General features: G+C 45.4%; 6 protein-coding genes across 10 annotated transcripts; 3 read left to right on the top strand and 3 right to left on the bottom strand.

Moving 5' to 3' along the window:
* The first annotated feature begins 345 nt into the window (after positions 1-345).
* LOC6505933 (aminopeptidase N) lies at positions 346-7,637 on the top strand. Of its 2 annotated transcripts, XM_014905363.3 has the most exons (9): positions 346-443; positions 530-688; positions 4,038-4,740; positions 4,796-4,951; positions 5,006-5,722; positions 5,786-6,449; positions 6,509-6,714; positions 6,767-7,075; positions 7,136-7,637. In XM_014905363.3, exons 3-9 carry the CDS (start codon positions 4,043-4,045, stop codon positions 7,359-7,361), a joined length of 2,976 nt encoding a protein of 991 aa, XP_014760849.2. In that variant the 5' UTR covers positions 346-443; positions 530-688; positions 4,038-4,042; the 3' UTR covers positions 7,362-7,637. The 2 variants fall into 2 exon arrangements, with proteins under 2 accessions (XP_014760849.2, XP_001964642.2); XM_001964606.4 differs by having other exon boundaries at positions 346-688.
* Positions 7,638-8,875, bottom strand: LOC6505587 (UDP-xylose and UDP-N-acetylglucosamine transporter). The gene has a single exon (XM_001964607.4). It carries the CDS (start codon positions 8,756-8,758, stop codon positions 7,772-7,774), a length of 987 nt encoding a protein of 328 aa, XP_001964643.1. The 5' UTR covers positions 8,759-8,875; the 3' UTR covers positions 7,638-7,771.
* A 97-nt stretch (positions 8,876-8,972) lies between these two features.
* Positions 8,973-10,209, bottom strand: LOC6505586. The gene is made up of 2 exons (XM_001964608.4): positions 9,972-10,209; positions 8,973-9,902 (listed from the first exon to the last, which is right to left on the bottom strand). The coding sequence occupies exons 1-2, from the start codon at positions 10,073-10,075 to the stop codon at positions 9,266-9,268; spliced, it is 741 nt and encodes a 246-aa protein (XP_001964644.1). The 5' UTR covers positions 10,076-10,209; the 3' UTR covers positions 8,973-9,265.
* Positions 10,210-10,253: 44 nt separating this feature from the next.
* On the top strand, positions 10,254-11,335 carry LOC6505934 (phosphoglycerate mutase 2). Its single transcript, XM_044714166.1, has 2 exons — positions 10,254-10,499; positions 11,022-11,335. The coding sequence occupies exons 1-2, from the start codon at positions 10,397-10,399 to the stop codon at positions 11,333-11,335; spliced, it is 417 nt and encodes a 138-aa protein (XP_044570101.1). The 5' UTR covers positions 10,254-10,396.
* Positions 11,336-12,008: 673 nt separating this feature from the next.
* LOC6505585 (eukaryotic translation initiation factor 2D) lies at positions 12,009-13,905 on the bottom strand. The gene is made up of 2 exons (XM_001964610.4): positions 13,405-13,905; positions 12,009-13,345 (listed from the first exon to the last, which is right to left on the bottom strand). Exons 1-2 carry the CDS (start codon positions 13,802-13,804, stop codon positions 12,054-12,056), a joined length of 1,692 nt encoding a protein of 563 aa, XP_001964646.1. The 5' UTR covers positions 13,805-13,905; the 3' UTR covers positions 12,009-12,053.
* An 846-nt stretch (positions 13,906-14,751) lies between these two features.
* Positions 14,752-21,459, top strand: LOC6505935 (discs overgrown protein kinase). Of its 4 annotated transcripts, none has more exons than XM_014905365.3 (4): positions 14,752-14,887; positions 15,663-15,796; positions 17,395-17,471; positions 17,594-21,459. In XM_014905365.3, exon 4 carries the CDS (start codon positions 17,668-17,670, stop codon positions 18,991-18,993), a length of 1,326 nt encoding a protein of 441 aa, XP_014760851.1. In that variant the 5' UTR covers positions 14,752-14,887; positions 15,663-15,796; positions 17,395-17,471; positions 17,594-17,667; the 3' UTR covers positions 18,994-21,459. The 4 variants fall into 4 exon arrangements, with proteins under 4 accessions (XP_014760851.1, XP_001964647.1, XP_014760850.1 ...); XM_014905364.3 differs by having other exon boundaries at positions 14,886-15,010; XM_014905366.3 differs by lacking the exon at positions 14,752-14,887 and adding an exon at positions 15,046-15,477.
* The last annotated feature ends 24 nt before the right edge of the window (positions 21,460-21,483 follow it).

Below are 21,483 nucleotides of genomic sequence, written 5' to 3'. Positions count from 1 at the left end.
GAAGATATGCATTCAAATATTTAAATTATTTAATAATGATAAAGCAATCTTCAATTTAGTGATATCTGAGCGAATAAATACTGATTAGGCTTGATTTTATTTTTTCAAAGAATAAACCAATAAGTAATCAATATTTTGTTAGTTTTAAATTAAAAATCATTGTTGGTCTCTGATACAAACACCAATTAGAATATGATAAAAACATTATTTGTTAGAAACCCATTTTTATTAATTATTTTTTTCAACTCTAAAAACAAGAGAATAATGTGGAATATTGTAGAGTGGGTGCCCACCCTAACGCACAGAAATTGATATATTCCGTCGTGCGATCTCTCCCTCGCCTTTCTCATTATGCTCCCGACGAGGCTTCCATCTGGCTGTCAGCTTATTCCGTTCTGAACCGTTACGCGGAGCGGTTGTGCTTTCCGTTTCGGGCGAAACAAGTAGGAACTATTTTAGTTAGTTACTGTCTGTTCTGTCTGTGGGACAAATTGGATTTTGATTAGCCAGTGATTTGTTTACATTTTAGCCAGTGAGAAGCGTGTGCCTGCAACCGCAGTTGTAATTGCGTTAGTGTTTTGGTTCAGTGTACCAGTGTGGGTGGGTAACCGCAGCCTGCACTTGTGTCGCGCCAGCATAACCGTAAAGGTGTAAGCGAGAGGAGGAGGATCCAGGACGGAGTAAAACGGTAAATTAAATCATTCCCACGTTCCAGGTTTCAGGGTGCACCTGAACTTACCAAATTAAATATTAAAAAATTATACAGTTAAAAAAATTCAAATAAAATTATAAGCCGAAAAGTGTTTAGGATCGCTTTCAGAAAAACACCCATACTTTAGTGAAATTTGTATCTTTTTGAATAAAAAAGAGTTTTGAATTTTTTTAAGGTGTAGATAGATGCCGGCTGCTGTTTGCACGTCGGAAGGTAATTGACTAATCAACACTTCGTTTAATTGGGTTTTTATTTCTGCACGCTCGCCGGCCGTACCATTTTGTTTATTTTGCAAACCGTTTTTCAAGTTTGCCCCGGCATCTGGCATCGATTAATACAAACACTTTTTTGAAATAAAATAAATCGCGCACATTATTTGTATTATTTTATGAAAGCCTCACGCAGAAACCATAAATACGATGCTCCCGATGCTTTACGACCATTAGTTTTTGGGAGATCTCTAGTTCTATTGACTAGCCCGGGGCCGGGCTTGTGGATGGAAATCAACTGGGCAGTGGCCGAAATTCAATTAGAGCCCCCGTGCAAATTGTTTGTCCGCCCAGCTACCGATCGGCTCTTTATTCCGGATCACCACCCCCCCACACCACCACACACACACACACACTTTCACACACGCGCCCCCCATCAGTCGGCGGCTAATAAATTTGCTCTCGCGGACTTTTTTTATCCGTGTCAGTTTGGCGGCAGGAGAGGCCGAGAGCGAGCCGCCGAGCGATTAAAAATTAATGGCTTAATCGTGGGTGTGCGAATAGCCAATATTTACAAGACTTCTGCCGGCCTATCGCCTCGCCCAGCCCCGCCACGCCCAGCCCCGCATGATTTGTCACTGTCCGCCTTTCCGCCGGCAGACATCCATGTCCTCGTATTAATTAATTGAGCACACTGAAAAAAATAGTTGGTTCAAAGATGGATCTGAAGGCTGTTCCTAGTCTAGTAGCTATTGCTCTACCCCCTTATTAATATTTAGTTTTAAACTATAAGCAACTTTTTACTATAAGTTATAAATAAACGAATAATTGGTTCAAACATATTATTCCAAAACTATTTTTAAGATTGAAAGTAAGTGTGGCGACTTGTTTTTTAGTTGTTATTTTTTAGATATTTAAGAAATTTGAAATTTCAAGAAATTTGTGAAGCAGATAGTGCTTTTAAATTTGATTTATTCATTAAAATATAAATACTTAAACCACAAAAATATAAATTCTGTAATAAAAAAATATAATATAAATATAAAAATATGCTCAGAGTTCTTCCACGGTATCGGGTGATTAAATTTTTTGTTATTTAATTTAAAATTACTTCGAATTTTTAAAAATCTTTTTTCCAACTATTCTAATAATGTTTTAAAACGAATTTACGAAAAAACCTATTTCCTGAGCGCGCCACACGGTATGACCCCCTAAAAGAAGACTTGAAAGTAAACTCCAATATCCGCTTTAAACTACCATCTCTAGAAGTAAAAGACCAAAAATGTCCTTTAAAATCCCCTACGCTTCTTCGAGTGTAAAAACTTTATCTTTTTTTAAACTTTACTTTTAAACTAGAAGCTATCTTTTTTTAAAATAAATAAATAAATAAATTGGTTCAAAGATATTGGTCCAAAATTATATTTGAGAATGAAATTAATGAAAACTCTAATGTCCGATTTAAACTACCATCTCTAGACGTAAAGACTTGTCAGATCTTGTCCACCCACCCAAAATGTCCTTTAAAATCCCCTAACGCTTCTTCGAGTGTAAAAACTTCAGCCTTTTTTTAAACTTTAGTTTTAAACTATAAGGTATCTTTTTATAAATAAATAAATAAATAAATTGGTTCAAAGATATTATTCCAAAATTTTTTTTAATAATGAAAATAATGGAAACTTTAGTGTGCAGTTTAAACTACCATCGCTAGAGTTTAGAAGTAAAGACTTGTCAGATCTTGTCCCCCCACCCAAAATGTCCTTTAAAATCCCCTAACGCTTCTTCGAGTGTAAAAACTTTAGCCGCCACCATATGCTGACCCACAGCCATCGGCTTACACGCAGTTTATCAATGAAATATTGCTATAAATTGGAACCCCCAGGAGGCGGGTGGGAGGCGAGGGCCTGACATCGTATCATTTGCAGCCTTATTTTAATGAAGGTCATCGTGTCAGCATCTGGGCTGACTTCTGCTCGTAGTTGTCGTCGTTTAATTGCAATAATTTGCAAAAACAAAAAACAGCAGAGGCAGTATCCGATAAAGGAGGCAGCACAAGAACGTACTATATAGTAGCGGGTGGAGGAGAGGAGTGGGGCTGGGGCGGATCAAATTAATGCCATAACTCAATTAGCCGGCGGACGTATTTGCATGAATGTGAGCTGGTGACTTACGCGGCTGTTGTTGTCCGCTCGATTCGTGCTTAAACTTTTGCCAATTGATAATAGCACTGGGATGAGTCGCAGTCTCGGAGCACCCTGAAGAATGTGGTTCAAGGGGCGTTGACATTTCGATAACCCATCCTAGCTTAGTATAGTTCCTTATAGTATAGTATCTTTCGGATGCAAATCAATCTCCAACTCATGTGCGTAGGATCTGATACAGTCACTTGCATCTGGGAGTTAATCTGGGAATTATCGAGAATTTAAATAAATTTATTATAGAGTCTGGCTATTGGGGAAACACCCCCGTCCGTATAATAGCCATCCGACCAGGTGCATGTGTATCTGCAACAAAAAAACCCGCCCGGTGACATAAGTTCTCCTAACAAAAGCCAGTTATTAAGCTAGACGCGTAAGCCAGCAGAGTAAAGTAGATTTTTCGTTCAGTTTTTATATCGAATAGCTTCGTGTTGAGGGTCTACCTGTTTGGGGATAAAATTAGTTTCCATAATACCCATAAAAAACAGCAAGTTTCGGTGTAACTTTTATTGCAATTGGTTTGCAAAAAACCAGTAACTAAGCCTGTAACAAAGGGAGTGTTTTTAATTTCATGAAAATGAGTTAATATCACAGTTACGAACCCTTTCTGTGGCTTCCCGCAAGGACATCCCACATGCACAGTTTAATCAGAAGACAGGACAGCCAGAAGGGTTGGCCTCGAGGCCAAAGAAACCACTTAAGTGGAACCCAGATTGCTAAATGGGCAACCTGCAGCTGGGTATCCAGTTACTGGCTGGTATTGTGCGCCAGAGCGGAAGTGGAAGTGGTGGACTCCACCTCCAGATCCTCGATAAGACTATAACTTCTTCCTGTTTTCAAGGATCGTGCCTGTCTAGAGTTTAATTTCATTGATAATTTTGAGCTTGAATTGAAAGAGATATCTGTATGTCCGACTTGCAGCCACCATGGTCGTCAAGGAGATACCGCTGCACGAGAACCTCAGCATGGAGAACAGATCCACCAACGCCGCCACGCCCACCACCACCACCACCTTCTCGCGGTCGGGGCGTCACTACAGCCTCTCCCTGACCACGGCTGTCCTGCTGGTGTCCTTCTTCATCTGCACTCTGCTGGCGGTGGGCTTCATAGTCTACAACTTCGCCACGTGTGCCCAGCTCCAGGCGGAGGCCGGCGAGGAGATCATCTGCACGAGTGTCCATCGCAACAAGCCCAAGTCCAGCCAGGACGACGGCGCGCCCAAGTACGACCGGGACGTGCGCCTGCCGCGCTCCATCCGCCCTTTGAAGTACAACATCACCCTGGAGCCGCTTCTCAGCGGCAACTTCAGCTTCACCGGCAGTGTCCAGATCCGCATCCGAGTGCTGGAGGACTGCTACAACATCACCATGCACGCCGAGGAGCTGAACATCTCGCGCAGCGATGCCGCAGTCCATCGCGTGCTCCCGGGCGGAGAACTAGACGGCGACAGCCTGAGGATCCACAAGCAGTACCTGGTCGGAGCGAAGCAGTTCTTCGTCATCGAGCTGTACGACAAGCTGCTCCGTGGGGGGGAGTATGTGGTCCACCTGCGGTTCGATGGAATCATACAGGACTTCTTGCAGGGCTTCTACCGCAGCTCCTACGAGGTCCACAACGAAACCAGGTGAGTGGAGGAGTTTCGCCAGGAAGGAGGGAATCTCACGCTAGTCCCTTTTCAGGTGGGTGGCTTCCACGCAGTTCCAGGCCACGGATGCCCGTCGCGCCTTTCCCTGCTTCGACGAGCCGGCTCTGAAGGCCAACTTCACTCTGCACATCGCCAGGCCCAGGAACATGACCACCGTCTCCAACATGCCCATTGTTTCCACCCAGGACCAGTACGTATTGGTGTCAGTCTCGCTGCCAAGATGCTAATCCCTGTTTCCTTGCAGCCCCACCATACCCAACTATGTCTGGGATCACTTCGCCGAGTCCCTGCCAATGTCCACGTACTTGGTGGCCTACGCCATCTCCGACTTCACGCACATCTCCTCCGGCAACTTCTCCGTTTGGGCGCGGGCCGATGCCATCAAGTCCGCGCAGTATGCCCTGTCGGTGGGTCCCACGATCCTGACCTTCCTCCAGGACTTCTTCAACACGACATTCCCGCTGCCGAAGATCGACATGATTGCCCTGCCCGAGTTCCAGGCTGGTGCCATGGAAAACTGGGGCCTCATCACCTTCCGGGAGACGGCCATGCTCTACGATCCCGGCGTGGCCACAGCGAACAATAAGCAGCGCGTGGTCTCGGTAGTGGGCCACGAACTGGCCCACCAGTGGTTCGGCAACCTGGTGACGCCCAGTTGGTGGTCGGACATCTGGCTGAACGAGGGATTCGCCAGCTACATGGAATACCTAACCGCGGACGCAGTGGCTCCCGAGTGGAAGCAGCTGGACCAGTTTGTGGTGAATGAGCTGCAGACTGTGTTCCAGCTGGACGCCCTCTCCACGTCCCACCAGATCTCGCACGAGGTCTACAATCCCCAGGAGATATCCGAGATATTCGATAAGATATCCTACGCCAAGGGCTCCACTATTATCCGGATGATGGCTCATTTCCTGACCAACCCGGTGTTCCGGCGGGGTCTCAGCAAGTATTTGAAAGAAATGTAAGTTGGGGCTTCCAGAACCTCACTAGGATTGCATAATAAACTTTATGACTTACTCCTCAGGGCCTATAACTCCGCCACCCAGGACGATCTGTGGCACTTCCTCACAAACGAGGCCAAGTCTTCGGGATTGCTGGATCGGAGCCGAAGTGTGAAGGAGATAATGGACACGTGGACCCTGCAAACGGGCTATCCGGTAGTGAAGGTGTCGCGTCATCCCAACTCCAATGTAGTACGCCTGGAGCAGGTGCGGTTCGTGTACACCAACACCACCAGGGAGGACGAGAGCCTCCTGTGGTGGATACCCATTACCTTCACCACTGCCGCGGAGCTGAACTTCGCCAACACGCGACCAACGACATGGATGCCTCGCACGAAGACGTACGAGCTGGAAAACAGGAACCTTTCCACTGCCAAGTGGTTCATATTCAACATCCAGCAGACCGGCTACTACCGGGTCAACTACGACCCGGACAACTGGTGGGCCATCACCAGCCATCTGATGGACGAGAAGCACTTCGAGGAGATTGCTCCGGCCAATCGGGCCCAGCTTCTCGACGATGTGATGAACCTGGCCAGAGGCTCCTACATACCCTACGAAACGGCCATGAACCTGACCCGCTACCTGGGCCATGAGCTGGGCCATGTGCCCTGGAAGGCGGCCAGTAGTAATTTTATTTTCATCGACTCCATGTTCGTCAACTCTGGGGACTATGACTTGCTCAAGGTGGGTTTTCAAATAGTTCCCTCTTTTAAATTAATTAATTTATTAATTTCTGGACTCAGAACTACCTGCTGAAGAAGCTTAAGAGGGTCTACGACCAGGTGGGATTCCATGATTCGCAGGGCGAGTCGGAGGACATTCTGCTTCAATTGAAGCGCGCCGACATCTTAGCTGTGGCCTGCCATTTGGGCCACCAGGAGTGCATTTCCGAGGCCAGCAGGCACTTCCAGAACTGGGTCCAGACCCCCAATCCAGATGCTAACAATCCGTAAGAGGATATAAGCTAAAGTTCTCAGTGTATTACAATAAATTCTTGACAGGATTTCTCCCAACCTCCGAGGAGTGGTGTACTGTGCGGCCATACAGTACGGAAGCGAGTACGAGTGGGACTTCGCCTTCGATCGGTACTTGAAGACGAATGTGCCCGGCGAAAAGGATCTGCTGCTGAGTGCCCTTGGTTGCTCCAAGGAGCCCTGGCTGCTGTACCGCTATCTGCGCCGCAGTGTCGCCGGCCAGCACATTCGCAAACAGGATCTGTTCCGGGTGTTTGCCGCAGTGTCCAGTACCGTGGTGGGTCAGCAGATCGCCTTTGACTTTCTGCGCAACAACTGGCAGGAAATCAACGCCTAGTGAGTCCTTCTAGTCCCCACAGATGGAGAGACAGTGTAACATTCTTGAAACTCTTCCAGCATGGGCTCGCAGATGTCGCACATTCACACGCTCTTCAAATTCGCCACCAAGCGTTTCAACTCCAAGTTCCAGCTGAGCGAGTTTGAGAATTTCGTGAAGGACGCCCGCTGGGACTATGGCAGGCCGGTCCAGCAGATAGTGGAGCAGATCGAGACCAGTGTGGACTGGATGAACCGCAACTACAAGTCGATCGTCAAGTGGCTGCAGAACGAGGAGCGGGCGTAAGATGCCGTGCCGAGGATCCGTGCGGTCAGGACTGCAGCAGTATTAGATGTCGTCGCAGCTGCAACTGCATTTATGTCTAGTGTTTATGTCGATTGTTTTACCATTTCAGTTTCGCCAAAGAAGTCGGGATGCTTTGGCAGATCGTCCAGCGCCAAACTCCCAATCTTTTCATAGCAATTATGAGAGTCTTGTATTTTTAATTTCGTCTCTACTTGTACTTGTACTTAAATGTAAATGTAAATGTATATGCAATTATATTATTTGTCACAAAGCCAACTCATAATGTTTGTACCTTTTTTTGTAAAAAATGCCATTTAATTCGATATAGAACCTTACAAATACTGTTCCCTCCTTATCACTAATATTGTAAAGTCTGGAATGTCTTACAAAGTCTTTAAAAAGTTCCCAGTCTAATCCTGTTTATCGTCCTTTTTTACCCTTTGGGGTAGTCTTATCACATTCGCAAACATTAGTGTGCCCACAAACACCAACAAGGTGCCCATCCAGTGGTACAGGGTGAAGGGATTCCTGAAGTAAACGATGGAAAACACCAGCGAGATGAACTTCCGGAGGGTTAGAATGAGGGTAACCGTGAGGGAAGAGCATTCGGTGGTCAGTGTGTACACGGAACTGATGCATAGGTGCTGGGCCAGAATGTTCCCCAGCAAAAATACTAGAACGAGGGGCACAGCCAGGTCAAATACGGGCAAGTGAAGGGATTCCCCCTTGAATGCCAGGAGCCAGTGCGTCCGGATGTTCTCGTGCATCAGCAGGAAGGCAGGCAGCGGCAGGAGATGGGTGTAGTACAAGGCTTCCCGGGCACACTTCCCGTGCTTCCGGTACAGCAGCTCCTGGGTGATGCCCATGTAAGAGGAAATGAATAGGGCAACCACCAAGAGGACCACACCCACAAGCCACCAAAATACATCCGCCTCCGTTGAATGCTCCCTCTTCCCAGCCACATCCCGGCTCGAGAAGTAGGTGCAGATGAAGATTCCAACGCTGATCATAACCACTGCTATGTACTGACTGATCCTGTAGCTCCTCTTCAGAATTAGCGTTCCCAGGCACATATTGGATATGAGGGAGCCGCCGCGAATAATCATGTGCAGCGTCATGGGAACATTAAACTCGAAAACGTAATTATTGCACACGCTTGTAATGAAAAACATCATCACCAACAGTCCGTAGTCCTTTAGGCTAATGACTCGCTTGGCCAGGCCGAACTTCGAGGTGAAGACGAAGCCCTCCAGGGCAATGAAGGCGAACTGGGCAGCGGTTATCAGATTTCCAGCCCCGGGGTCCAGTTTAACGAGCAGTTCCAGGAAGACGACGCCACTGCAGCATCCCAGGAAAACCCCTCCAACGGCCAAAATGGCTCGGACACTCAAACTCATGGTTCCAACTAATATTATCTACTAATCTGGGCCATGATGAGCTTTTGAGCCAACTTTCTATTTGGCCAGAACGAAAACATGTAAACAAAGGGCAACAGGTGGTTATCGATATCGATGCTCTGTGTCATCCCTAAAAGAAAATAGTTTTCGACAGCTGACTGGTGAAGTGGACGTATCAGCTGTTACAAAATACAATAATAAAAAGTCTAAAAACTACATTGGTAATATAAAAAATATGATATTTAATTCTTTGATATCAAATAAATATTATTAGGCGCTTGAGTTAGTTACAAATTTACCGACAATTCACCGTCCTTATCATCAAAATAATGTATGGCAAACAAAACAAAAAAAAATTATTAAAATACCCATATTGGGAACTCAAAAATTGTAATTTAATCACAATCGAACCAGGCACACCCACAGTCTTGACAACATTTAAAAATACAATGAAATGTAGATGAAGGACAAAAAAAATCTGCTGAGAGTTGGTTGTGATTCGGAAGTTCACCTCTGCTTTTTGTCCAGCAGGGCGAGAATTCTATCGAGTTTTTGGGTTTGCTTGGCCTCGAAATCGTTTAGCCTTTTGGTAATTAACTGGTTGAGCTGAAGAAATCTTTTGTCAATGAGATCCTTAATAACTGAGAGGTCGGTGGCTGGTTCGGCGTCCTTGGACTCCAACTTTTCCGTTTTTTTCTCCTCCTTGGCAATACTACTGCCTGCCTTTTGCAACAAATCCTGGACGTTTTGAATTTCCACAGGCCTGGGCAATTGTGTAGTTATGCCGTTGGGGTTAGGACCAATGTGCAACATGGCTCCATAGATGCAGATTTCGTTGGCGCAAGTCAGCATTTTAAGATTCAAAAGGGCAATGCCAGATCGATCTATTTCCATGTCATACCGGTAGGGGCGCACGGGCACATCCGCATCCTCGTCCTCAACACATACCCCATAGACGGTTTCGAGGTACTCCTGCGAGGGTCCAATGAAGAGCTCCAGCTTGGGAGCACTGCAGACCAGCGTTAAAGCGGCGATTTTGAAACGGGCATTGATTTGGAAGCGCAATTCGCAGGGTGGCGGCGGATTCTCGCTGTTTGCGAATAGCACGGCGCGCTCCTCATTAATTACATCGTCCAACTCGGGCCTAGACACAAAGGAATTGGGAAATTAGTAACCAGAAACCAGTTTTGGGGCGTGTAATCCTTTGTCTCACTTCACAAACACGTCGTCGTCCACCAGACGGGTGACCACCAAGTGGGCCAGTTGATTCCCAGCCGTTTGGAGCCAGTTACAGCGGGCCGTGACCTTCTCGCACATGGTTTAACACAAAAAGTTCACGCTAATCGGGTGAAAACTAATATTTAAAAAATAAATCGTTTTCCTGCATAAGCGCAAATCAAAACACACAAATCAGAGATGGTCCCTGTTCCGATAGACATCGAATTGGGGGGCTGGGCTGCCAACCCGATGCGAAACCACCCCCAACTTATCGATAGCGCCCCGTGACAAGTTCGACCTTGGAGGGCCGTTGTAGGTCAAATTTCAGCAGATTTTCAATTGGAAGTCGCAGAGCAAAGCCAATAGGCGGCTGATTAAGTGTCCACAATTTTCCGCAGATTAATCCAAACTACTAATAATATGGGTGGCAAGTACAAGATCGTGATGGTCCGCCACGGCGAGTCCGAGTGGAACCAGAAGAATCAGTTTTGCGGATGGTTCGACGCCAATCTCAGCGAGAAGGGTGAGTAAGATTACATCAACCACAGTCCGAATTCCTTAAGCAGAACTCTCTTGACTCGAAAATGCCTAAAAATTTACAAATTGAACGGGTCAAGATGGTAGAACTTGGTGTTTATGACATAAAGTGGGAGTTATTTGTCGTAAACTTCACTAAAAAATAAAAAATAATATGCATTTGGCAATAAAAACATTTAAAATCTTATGAAAATCGAATCTAAAGTCCTGAAATTCAATAAAAAAGTCACCCCAAACATTGTTTCAAGGTCAAAACTTTTACTTATTCTACAATTTTTGTTGAAAATTTTGTCTTAAAACTCATAAAAATTATTCCTTTTATCGATATTTTTAGCTTTTAAACTTAAATTTATTCTGTAGTTTAGAGTCTAAAGTTTAGACCCAAATAAAAACAAAAAACTGATAACGATTAGTGATTTCAAAAGTCAAGGCTTCAAAATTTTCCAAAAATTGTTGTTTCAAAATAAACTTTAGTGTGACTGTTGTTATCCAATGTGACCTTTCACAGGCAAGGAGGAGGCTCTGGCCGCCGGCAAAGCCGTCAAGGAGGCCGGTCTGGAATTCGATGTAGCCCACACCTCGGTGCTGACCCGCGCCCAGGTGACCCTCGCCAGCATCCTGCAGGCCAGCGGCCACAAGGAGATCCCCATCCAGAAGACCTGGCGTCTGAACGAGCGCCACTACGGTGGACTCACTGGCCTGAACAAGGCCGAGACGGCCGCCAAGTACGGTGAGGCCCAAGTACAGATCTGGCGCCGCAGCTTCGACAACAAATTAAATAATAATACGTGGGTGAAAGGAATGAAAGTAGTAGTGTTATGAGGGGATTGGTGTAAGAGAGTAGAAGGTAGGTAAATTGAAAGGGTGGGAAAAATGGGGTGGAATATTGGGAGGTAATAGGTGAGATATAGGAAGGGGTAGGGGTTAGTAGGGTGATGGAAAATGTGGTTGGGTGGGGGGATTGAGATTGAAGGTGAGAAGAAATAGGTTTATGAGGGAGAGGATGAGGGGATTGATGGGTGTATGGGTGAAGGTGGGTTTTGTTGTGTGTTTTATTTGTAAGTTTGGGGGGGAGGTGTGGGGTGGTGAGAGAGGGTGGGGTTAGAATGATGGGGAAGAGGGGTTAAGGGGAAATAGGGAGTGAAGAAGGAGGGGGGGTAGTAGGGGGGTAGTGTTAGGATTGGGACAGAGGGGGGAGTGGATGGTAAGAGACCCAGGAGTACCGTGGAGAAAGCCGTTGAGTAGGACTGGTGGCGGCGCCGACATGGGCATAGGGAATAGGCTGGAGTGGCTGGAGTGTGCATGTGTGAATGGGATCCAACATCCACCTCCGCAACAAGAACGGCCACAGTCCCGAGGTTAAATGGGAAGTGGTGCAGGGGAGGGGGGAATGCGTTGTATTAGAGGGTGCCTTAGGGGGGGGGGGGGGGAGGGGGAGGGTGGATTGTTCATGGGGGGACTGGACAATATGAATGAATGATTTGTTGGGTGGTGGACACACCCAAAAACAATTCCGATGGAACTACATTTATTATCCGGTCTATTTTCGCTTCTTCTTGCCGTCCTTGGCCAGCTCCAGGCCGAGGATGCACTTGGGCGGCACCTTGTACGTTTCGGTCAGCAGCGTGTGCACGAATCGCACCTGGTTGCCTTGGATTTGGAGCTGTTCGTGCTTCTGGTGTGGCAGCTTAACCACACTGGTGCTGGCGGCGGCTCCTTGCTTGCACAGCTTTATGAACTCGGCCAGAATGATGCCGTACGCCTCGATGTTGCTCACCAGGGTGACCTTTTTGTTGCCAGATCTCGTGGCGAGCGACATTTGGATAAGTGGCTTGCCGCTGGTGTCCTTTCCACTGCACATTTGGTAGGAGTGCTCCATTTTGCTAGTGATCAGGGAGCACATCTCGCTCAGCGACGCCTCCCGGTTGCCGTAAAGCGATGTGAGAGTTTCATCCGGCTGGACCAGCTTCGTCAGCGGGTTTAGGAGACCGTGCTTGCTCACGTATTCCCTCACGATCTTCTTGATCTGACCAGCTGGAATGCCTTCGCCTCGCTTGAAGTTCAGCTTCGTGAAAAAGGCCGCCGTTGCGTCCGTGACGACATACATTTCCTTCAACTCGGAGTGGAACAGAGGGGTCTCGGACGCCGCTCCGTTCGCTTCGTTCGCCTTCACGTCGGTGATAAAGTTCACCACTTCGGGGTGCTCCAGATCGACGGAAATGATCTTGTCCACTCCCTTGCTCTCCTCCCTTACAACAATGAATCCCTGGTCCACCATCTCGGCCAGGAAATTGGAAAGCTTTTTATACCGCGTCTTCTTAAGGTCTATTGGCTCTGCCGCCTCCGTGACCACATAGAGCCGGTAAAAGTTACTGGTCAGCAGGGGCAGTGGCAGCTTTTTTCCATTGTTCTTCAGCGCAGAGAGGAAGGCATTTTTAAGGATCGCTTCGGGGGAAACGTCCTCATCGGGCTCCTCATCCGACGAATCTTGGGATTGCTGGTCGTCCAACGACAAGGCGGCCGTGTTCGTTTCCAGTTCTTCTGTCTGAGCCACCGAGGAGAAGGTTACCGGAGCACTTGGAGTGGGAGTTGCGACCTTTTTTCTTTCCGTTTCCGCGCCCAGTGCAGGAAAATCGTCAACAGAGAGAGCTTTCGTCTTGACCATCGGAATTTGCTGCACCAAACTCGGTTCGTGGGACCAGAGCTTGTCTCCGAAAAGGTGGAGCATCTTGACGGCCACGCCGTGCCCTCCACACATGTACAGCTCGTCGCTGGAGCGCGCCAACTGGCCCACGCCCACGGCGGATTTGTTGTTCGTCAGGTTGACGGCCACTGAAAATGGACATGGGATTGGGGTCATTCCTGAGTGGAAGGAGATATAAACTACTTACTTAGCTGCCCCTTCTTGTAGTGCCCGTACATGCTCAGTCCCACGCCGAGGGGCACCACTCCGGGCAGCATGAGATCCGCTCCGTTGGAGAGTTTGGGCAGCACGCCCTCGTGGGTGGTGAAATAGGGCAGGATGTCCGGCACGGCCCACAGTGTGTAGAGTGTGGGCACCAGCTGGCCCCCATCGAGCTCGAAGAACATCGGCTGCTTCTCCACGCAGTAGACGACACTCTGGACACCGCCGTGGGTGAGGATCTTCAGCTGGGTGACTGCCGCCTTGGCAGGCACGAGCTGATCCACCGGCACATGTGGGTAGGCGGCCTCCAGGCGCTGGCGGAACTTCTTGCTCTCGGATCCCTTCAGAGCAGCACTGCTCTTGGGCCTATAGGGTTTGAGGAACATCTGTTTGGCGATTGTTTCCCTCCGGTTCTGTCCAATAAAACAAAAATAGTTTCAATAAAAAATAAATATGGCCGCATTGACCGCCTGGCAGGTGATAAACTTTAATCCCCGAAAGAGGTATTTTTTCCCTCCCACAATGCTGCCGCACTTTCTAAAAAATTACATTTAAATAAAAGTAATTAAAATTGATTTTTAATCATAGAATTGTTAATTAATTAATTAAAGGTTTTTTGTCTAAAATTGGTTTTACAAAAAATAGATTGGAAAAAACTAAAGATATACGAAAATGAGCATTTCTTGACTCTCATTGTTAAAAATCTAAACATTCAACATTCAATAATAAATAGAATATTAAAACGCTTTTCATTTATGGAATTTTTAGAGTATAAATATCCAGGATGTAATTATCAAGGACGAATTTAAAATACTTTTTTCTAAGATATTGAAGTAATTTCAACTCTCGATTCTCAATCTCAACTTTCCATGCCTATTAGAATTAAGCCCTGAAGGCGGCTAAGTTCATGCTGCTTCAGAAAAATTAGGATTTTTTTTGGTAATCCCTTGTCTATGGTTCTATATTTGGAATAAGTTTTTCCACCAATCTTTTTAAAAAACGGGCTTGGCAGCCCCGATATCTTTATTTATCTTTGATGTCTGATATACATCGATATTTCGATATAAATATTTGTTTCTAACGTGTTGTATTGCCCAAAGACAATAAGATCTTTCGTTCTAATCCTATTTTTGCACAATAAGAATTATAAGCAACATGCAAAAAGAAGCATCGGAAAAATAACGTGGTTGTGAAAATCCCCCCAAAGATTTTAGTGGGTTATTGTTGAACAAAGAAGCACATCGATAAAAACGTTTTAAAATACCGAAAATAAATTGGTATTTTCGATAATTAAGAGAAATCTATACGACGATATATAATTTGTGTCTACGTATATCGATAGATTGATATTTTGATATCAACAACCCTACCCTAATGCGGTCGCACTAATATCAAGATGGCGTTGTGATTTTTCTTCTTCGAAATTGCCAAGCAAATTGATAAATAAGAGCGCCCCCGTTGATGAAAAAGTAAGTGGTCACTGAGTCTGTGTAGAATTGTCCCGTGCGCGTCCAGGAAAGCCGCGACCCAACCGACCTGGAAAAGATTCGTCCTTACTGAAGCAGCTGCAACTTTGTCTTATTCGCATACGTGTACGTGTGTCCCTGCGTGAGTGCACTGGTGTTGGTGTGAAAATGCTGAAACAGTCAGGCTAGCAACGTGCTCCCAGCAAAAACAACGAGAGCGCGAGCGAGACGAATATTGTTCGCTTGGCAGCGAAAAAAAACGACTCATAAGTTTTTTTGTGTCGTGAAGTTCCGTTTGGACGTTTATTTTCTTAACAATTGAGTGCGCCTTAATTGTGTTTTCTTCGGTTTATTTGCAACGCAAACGTTGTTTTTGCGCCTTGCCCAGAAGCTCAGCAAAGAGACGATAAGAAAACGAATAGAGGCAAAAGATTCCAAAAAGCGATTGAATTGAAATAATGTTGAGGGCGCCATGAAGAAAGTTGAAACTAAACAAAATATATCTTTTGTTGCGAATTTGTTAAGCATAATGTAAAAATGTATTATTTGTATTGGCAGTATTGCGTAAAATGCGCTTGCGTGTGGCCCCAAAAGTGAGTCTGTGTGTGTGTGTTGTGTGTGTGTGTGACTGTGAGCCAAGTGGGATGGTGTTGGTGTAGATGGGGCCTAATACAACAAAAACAAGTCTTGGCTAAAACAAAGAAAATTGAAAATTCGCCGCCGTTTTTCCTTGCGTTGCGTTCAATCCAATTAAACGATTCGCATGTCTCGATTTCAGTCTCGAATTGAAAGGCAAGAAGGGTAAAGTGAAGTGAGCAGCAGAGCAGAGTAGAGCAGCGCAGCGCAGCGACGCCAGCAGAGCCGCAGCAGCGACGCCAGCAGATCAGGAGTGGAAGCCGAAATTGCCGAAAGGTAAAAAAAAAAATCTTTTTTGTCCCACTGTATTTTTCCCTTGTTATCTGCTCCCTCTTATCACTGCCGTTATTCGCTGCAGTGCATCTGGAAGTGCCCCGTTACACTACCGCCGGGGCCATTGACGTTGCGAAAATTAATTGCAAACATAGAATTGTTATATTAGCCAGTTGGTTGGGTTCTGCGGAGGAATGGAATGGATTTTGATGGCGCCGACCGCTCGAACAACTGTTTCGTGTTCGGCTACTCTCCATGCCTCGCCTCCGCTCCCCCGTCGCTTCTTTGTTCTTTGTTTGTGGGGGTGCTCGCTCGGTTGCGGAAGCTTTTTCGGCACCCGCCAACGCAACGTGCAGCTGTTTTGCAATTGTAATCAGTTGGTTTTTCCGCTCAACCGTCGCAACTGGCAAATACTCTGGAAAATAATTTCGCTTTTCGTTTTCCAACTTCATAAATAAACATTTTAAATCAGCTGAGTCCGAGTGTCACATGCATGTATGTATGGGTGTATGGAGGAAACTAGAACATGCTTGAGTAAAACGGTACATTTCGGTAAACGAAACGAGGTGTTAAATAAATCAAAGTCAAAAGCAAAAACAACAACACCGATTCCCAGACAGACAGACAGGTTTTGAGGTTAGAACAGGAGAGAGAGTAAAGGAAAAGAGAGTGACAGATCGAAATGCGTGAGCGACCAAAAGAAAGCGCGAGAGAGAGAGAGTAGCAAGAGAGAGAGTGTAAAACAACAATTAAACTTAATTTTGTCATTTATTTGCCCGGCAAGTGAAAACTTTCTGCTTGTTGCTTCTTTTCTGTTTTCTGTTTCCTCTCCGTTCCGTTCCAGTCATTTATCTGGTGTTTGTGCTTTCCACCGCTGAAAGTGTCGCTTAAGTGGCACTTTTTCAGCCGCGCTACGTTGTGTTTGATTTATTTTGTCAGCAATTGTTTACTCCTCACACATTTCTTTTATCTCCCTCTCCGCCGTCGTCGTTGTTGTTGTTTTTGTTTCGTATTGGAGCTGCTGAATCATGGGTCGGCGTTTAGTTGATGTCGTCATGTCGACCGAGCAACCCAGAAGCGCTATATTTCACCATATGTTTTGTGTTCAGCATCTTGCATTTCAGCCCATTCGTAATCAATAAAGCCCCCCTCCCCTACCCACACGCTGATACCTTGTGCGAGGTTCGGGTTCTTATCTTTTTTTATTTTTCTGCTTCCTTCTCTTGCACTTTCCAACGTGAGCGGGGCTTAGTTTCCAGGCTCTCTCTCCTCTCCCGCGCCACTCTTATCTAACGGTCTTCTTCGATAAAGCCGCATATGTACTGTTTTTGCTTTTGTTTTTCCCTCTTTAAGTTGTTTTCCTTTTTAAATAAATTCTTATCAACCGCAAAAGTTTAAAAAAGAAAAAACATTAAGCGATTTTGAAAATTGTTTACGCTGCAATTTTAGGAGTGACAAGAGCGGCTTCCAGTGGGGCCTTCTGATCACGTAGGCCAATGCAAATAAGAGAACCAAAGAAAAAGGCTCCCTCGCCCGCTACCCTCCCCTCCATCGCTCAATTACCGTTACACAAACACTAACAAGGTCTTCTCTTATTGCAGAGTACACAAGAGCCTGGAGCGTCTGTTCTGAGAAATAAAATAAAGGAATAGGAGCCTAGACGAAAGGACAGCGCCAGGTGAGCATCGGAAGGGGAAATTACAGCGAAAACATTGAGAGACTTGCCTTGTAGGGCATCTCAGAACTGAAAACTCTTATTTTCAAGCACTAATTTTCCACATTTTCTATCCCATATCACAGGCATCGTACCTCGACGCCAACCAAAACCGAAGAAAAGTCATCAAACACAGACTCACACACACAAAACACACATCATGGAGCTTCGCGTGGGCAACAAGTATCGCCTGGGCCGCAAGATCGGCTCGGGATCCTTCGGTGACATCTACCTGGGCACAACAATCAACACCGGCGAGGAAGTGGCCATCAAACTGGAGTGCATCCGCACGAAACACCCGCAGCTCCACATCGAGTCAAAGTTCTACAAGACGATGCAAGGAGGCATTGGGATACCGCGGATCATCTGGTGTGGCAGCGAAGGTGACTACAATGTGATGGTCATGGAGCTGCTTGGTCCATCGCTGGAGGATCTGTTCAATTTCTGTTCGCGCCGTTTCTCCCTAAAGACGGTACTGTTGCTGGCTGACCAGATGATCTCTCGCATCGACTATATACACTCGAGGGATTTCATTCATCGTGACATCAAGCCGGACAACTTTCTGATGGGCCTGGGCAAGAAGGGCAACCTGGTGTACATTATCGACTTTGGCCTGGCCAAAAAGTTCCGGGATGCACGCTCGCTGAAACACATTCCCTATCGGGAAAACAAGAACCTCACGGGCACCGCTCGCTACGCCTCGATTAACACACATCTGGGTATCGAGCAGTCGCGACGCGACGACTTGGAGTCGTTGGGCTACGTTCTGATGTACTTCAATTTGGGCGCCTTGCCCTGGCAGGGCCTGAAGGCCGCCAACAAGCGACAGAAGTACGAGCGCATCTCTGAGAAAAAGCTCTCCACCTCGATCGTGGTGCTGTGCAAGGGCTTCCCCAGCGAATTTGTCAACTATTTGAATTTCTGCCGCCAAATGCATTTCGACCAGCGGCCAGACTACTGCCACCTGCGTAAGCTGTTCCGGAATCTGTTCCATCGTCTGGGCTTCACTTACGACTATGTGTTTGACTGGAATCTGCTGAAGTTCGGTGGTCCCCGCAATCCCCAGGCCATTCAGCAGGCGCAGGACGGTGGTGATGGTCAGGCGGGACACGATGCCGTTGCTGCGGCAGCGGCGGTGGCCGCGGCGGCCGTTGCCTCGTCGCATCAACAACAACAGCACAAGGTGAATGCGGCGCTCGGCGGTGGCGGCAGTTCGGCCCAGCAACAGCTCCAGGGCGGACAGAGCCTGGCGATGTTGGGCGGCGTGGGCGGAAATGGTGGTGGAAACGGAAGCCAGCTCATCGGAGGCAACGGACTCAACATGGACGACTCGATGGCGGCCACCAATTCGTCGAGACCACCGTACGATACACCCGAAAGACGTCCCTCGATACGGATGCGCCAAGGGGGCGCTGGCGGAGGCGGCGGCGGTGGTGGTGTCGGCGTGGGTGGAATGCAGGGCGGCGGCGTGGGGAACGCCAAATAATATTTTATCGTTTAGATGCGACGCTGGACACGACACAGTAGACAAACAAACAAAAACTCAGCAACTATACATGTAGAATATAGAGTTATATATATACCTAATATATATAATACTTGCTTTATATATGCGGTAAAACATGTTGAATGTATCCGAAACGGCAGGCGGACCAGGTCCCTGTCAGCGAGGAGAAATCATAAGAGCCAGAATAGAGAAGATAAGAGGAGCAGGAGCAGGAGCAGGAGCAGGAGCAGAGCAGAGAAGAGAAGAGAAGATCCGAGAGCAAAGCGCAGCGCTTTCCTTTTTTTTGTACATTTACGTTTTGTTTTTTGACATTTAGTTTCTGCTCCAGAATGTTGAACGGGCGCGTTTATTATTAATTATGTAGCCTATGATTAATTTAATTTATAAATTTAGTACATAAACGATTGCAACTTGGCTGCAAGAAACGGCATCAAACCTGTTCAATTGATTTGAGAAATAGCAGCCACCACAGCAGTTGGAGAAGAGTCTGGGGTTGGGAGCCAGGATAGCAAGCATTTATTCTGTTTTGCATTTGATAACTTCGATTCTGCCACTAGATCTTCAGGCTCAATGCAGATAATTGCAGTTATTGATACGAATCCCCTCCCAACTGAACAAAGCAGCAGCAGATTATCGCAAAAATAAACATACCTATGTTGAAATATTCGAAACAAGATCACACACACACCCACACGTATATATAAATAATTAATTGATTCTAAGTGTAATAATTGTGTAAAAGAAACAAAGGACACCCTGATCGTGTAAGGCACGTGTCCCTAACCCCTAGGCTAGGTATTAGCGATAGCGAAACCCATTCATAAAAGGATCATAAACCACATGTAACTTAAGCTGAAGCTGAAGCTGATTTCGGGGCGCAATCGAACGATTATCATATAGGACGGGGGCGGCGACGTCGTTCTTTTTAGCTTTAAGCAACGCTCCGATTTGTAAGATCCCTCCTATGTTACTGTGTTCATATATAATTTCCTTCATATTTAAAAGTCCTTTTTTTTCCTTTTCGTATCTGCGCGCATTTCTCAAGCGGAAGGATAGGCATAGGCCCTTTTGTTTATGCAACAAAACCATGTAACTAAGATAGAGAGAGCGTATAAATAGCGTTTAGAGATAAAACACAAACAACAAATTTGCATTAACGTTTCGATTTAATACAAAGAAGCACCCACAACACAGTCGATGTTAGGCGCTAAAATTATATAACGCTAGCTAATAAATTATAGCTATAATATGAAATTTGTCTATAAGTAATACCAAACCGTAAAACAAAATAAAAAACAAAAAAATGCAAAAAAAAAAAACAAAACAAAATCTAAATTCTAAATGCGCCAAGAAATAAATAACAAACAAAAAAAATGGGTTTAAACGATAAAATATATATATAAATATACGAACTATATCTTATGAGAACACGTAAAATGTAAAACCCCAGAGTGCTCGGCTGGCAGTCCAAGAACTAATAAATTAATCAAACACAAAATCGGATCACTGAGAGCTGCTGAAGCCACTTAAAACTTAAAATAAAATGCATTACGTGATATTTCTTACAAATTGTTTTGTTGATTTACCTGAACTCGATTTCTCAGTTATGTTTTTTGATCAGAACTACCAAGTATACATATATCCAAGTGCACGCCTTGTAACTCGACCAACTTTGTATACACCAGCCGGCGATCGGGGATCCTCCATTAGATAGCCCTTCCCTCAAATCCCCTCCCAATCCTAATCTCCCAATGAAATAGAACGTTAATGAAACAACACCGAGTTAGTAACCAAATAATAAGTGTACATATGAAATATCCGAATTAAACTAACACGTAAACAAATTTAAAAATATATGTGTGATTTTCCTCCTAGCATACAAGAGATCTAAATAATTAGCATTTTATTGAGAAACAAAAAAGAACGCAAATTCAAAAACAAATATAAAAAAGCAAAAACACTAACAATTGATTCATAATAATTATGAGCCACTAAAAATGGAAACCTATCGATCGAGTATGAAAAGTCCATTCAGCATAAGCGAAAATAGAGAAACTAAAAAATTAACACGAAGCGTAATTTCGAGGATTTTGTATAATTAACTGTATATGTATATTGAGAATAGAACTTTTGAACTAAATAACTTATGGCCGGAAATATGGAGTATCATGAGCGTTATGAGGGAAAAATCATTAACAAACCACCAACAGTGATATGGAATACAAAACAAAACAAAAAATTAATTAACCGATAAAACAAGAGACGAACTCAACAAATCTGAAGACGTATGATAAAACGGAAATCGAAAGATTTAATGAATAAGTGCACGCAACATTTATGTAATTAGCAAGTATTTCGAATTAAAAACAAAAACAAAAAACAAAAAGAAACCTAACATGAATATGTATGTGTGAAAAAATAAAAGCCACTAAATAAGCAACACCACTCACAATAATAATAACAATTACA

This window comes from Drosophila ananassae, chromosome 2L (genome assembly GCF_017639315.1).
Source record: "Drosophila ananassae strain 14024-0371.13 chromosome 2L, ASM1763931v2, whole genome shotgun sequence".
NCBI lineage: Eukaryota > Metazoa > Arthropoda > Insecta > Diptera > Drosophilidae > Drosophila > Drosophila ananassae.
This window is presented reverse-complemented; position numbering and strand designations above follow the sequence as displayed.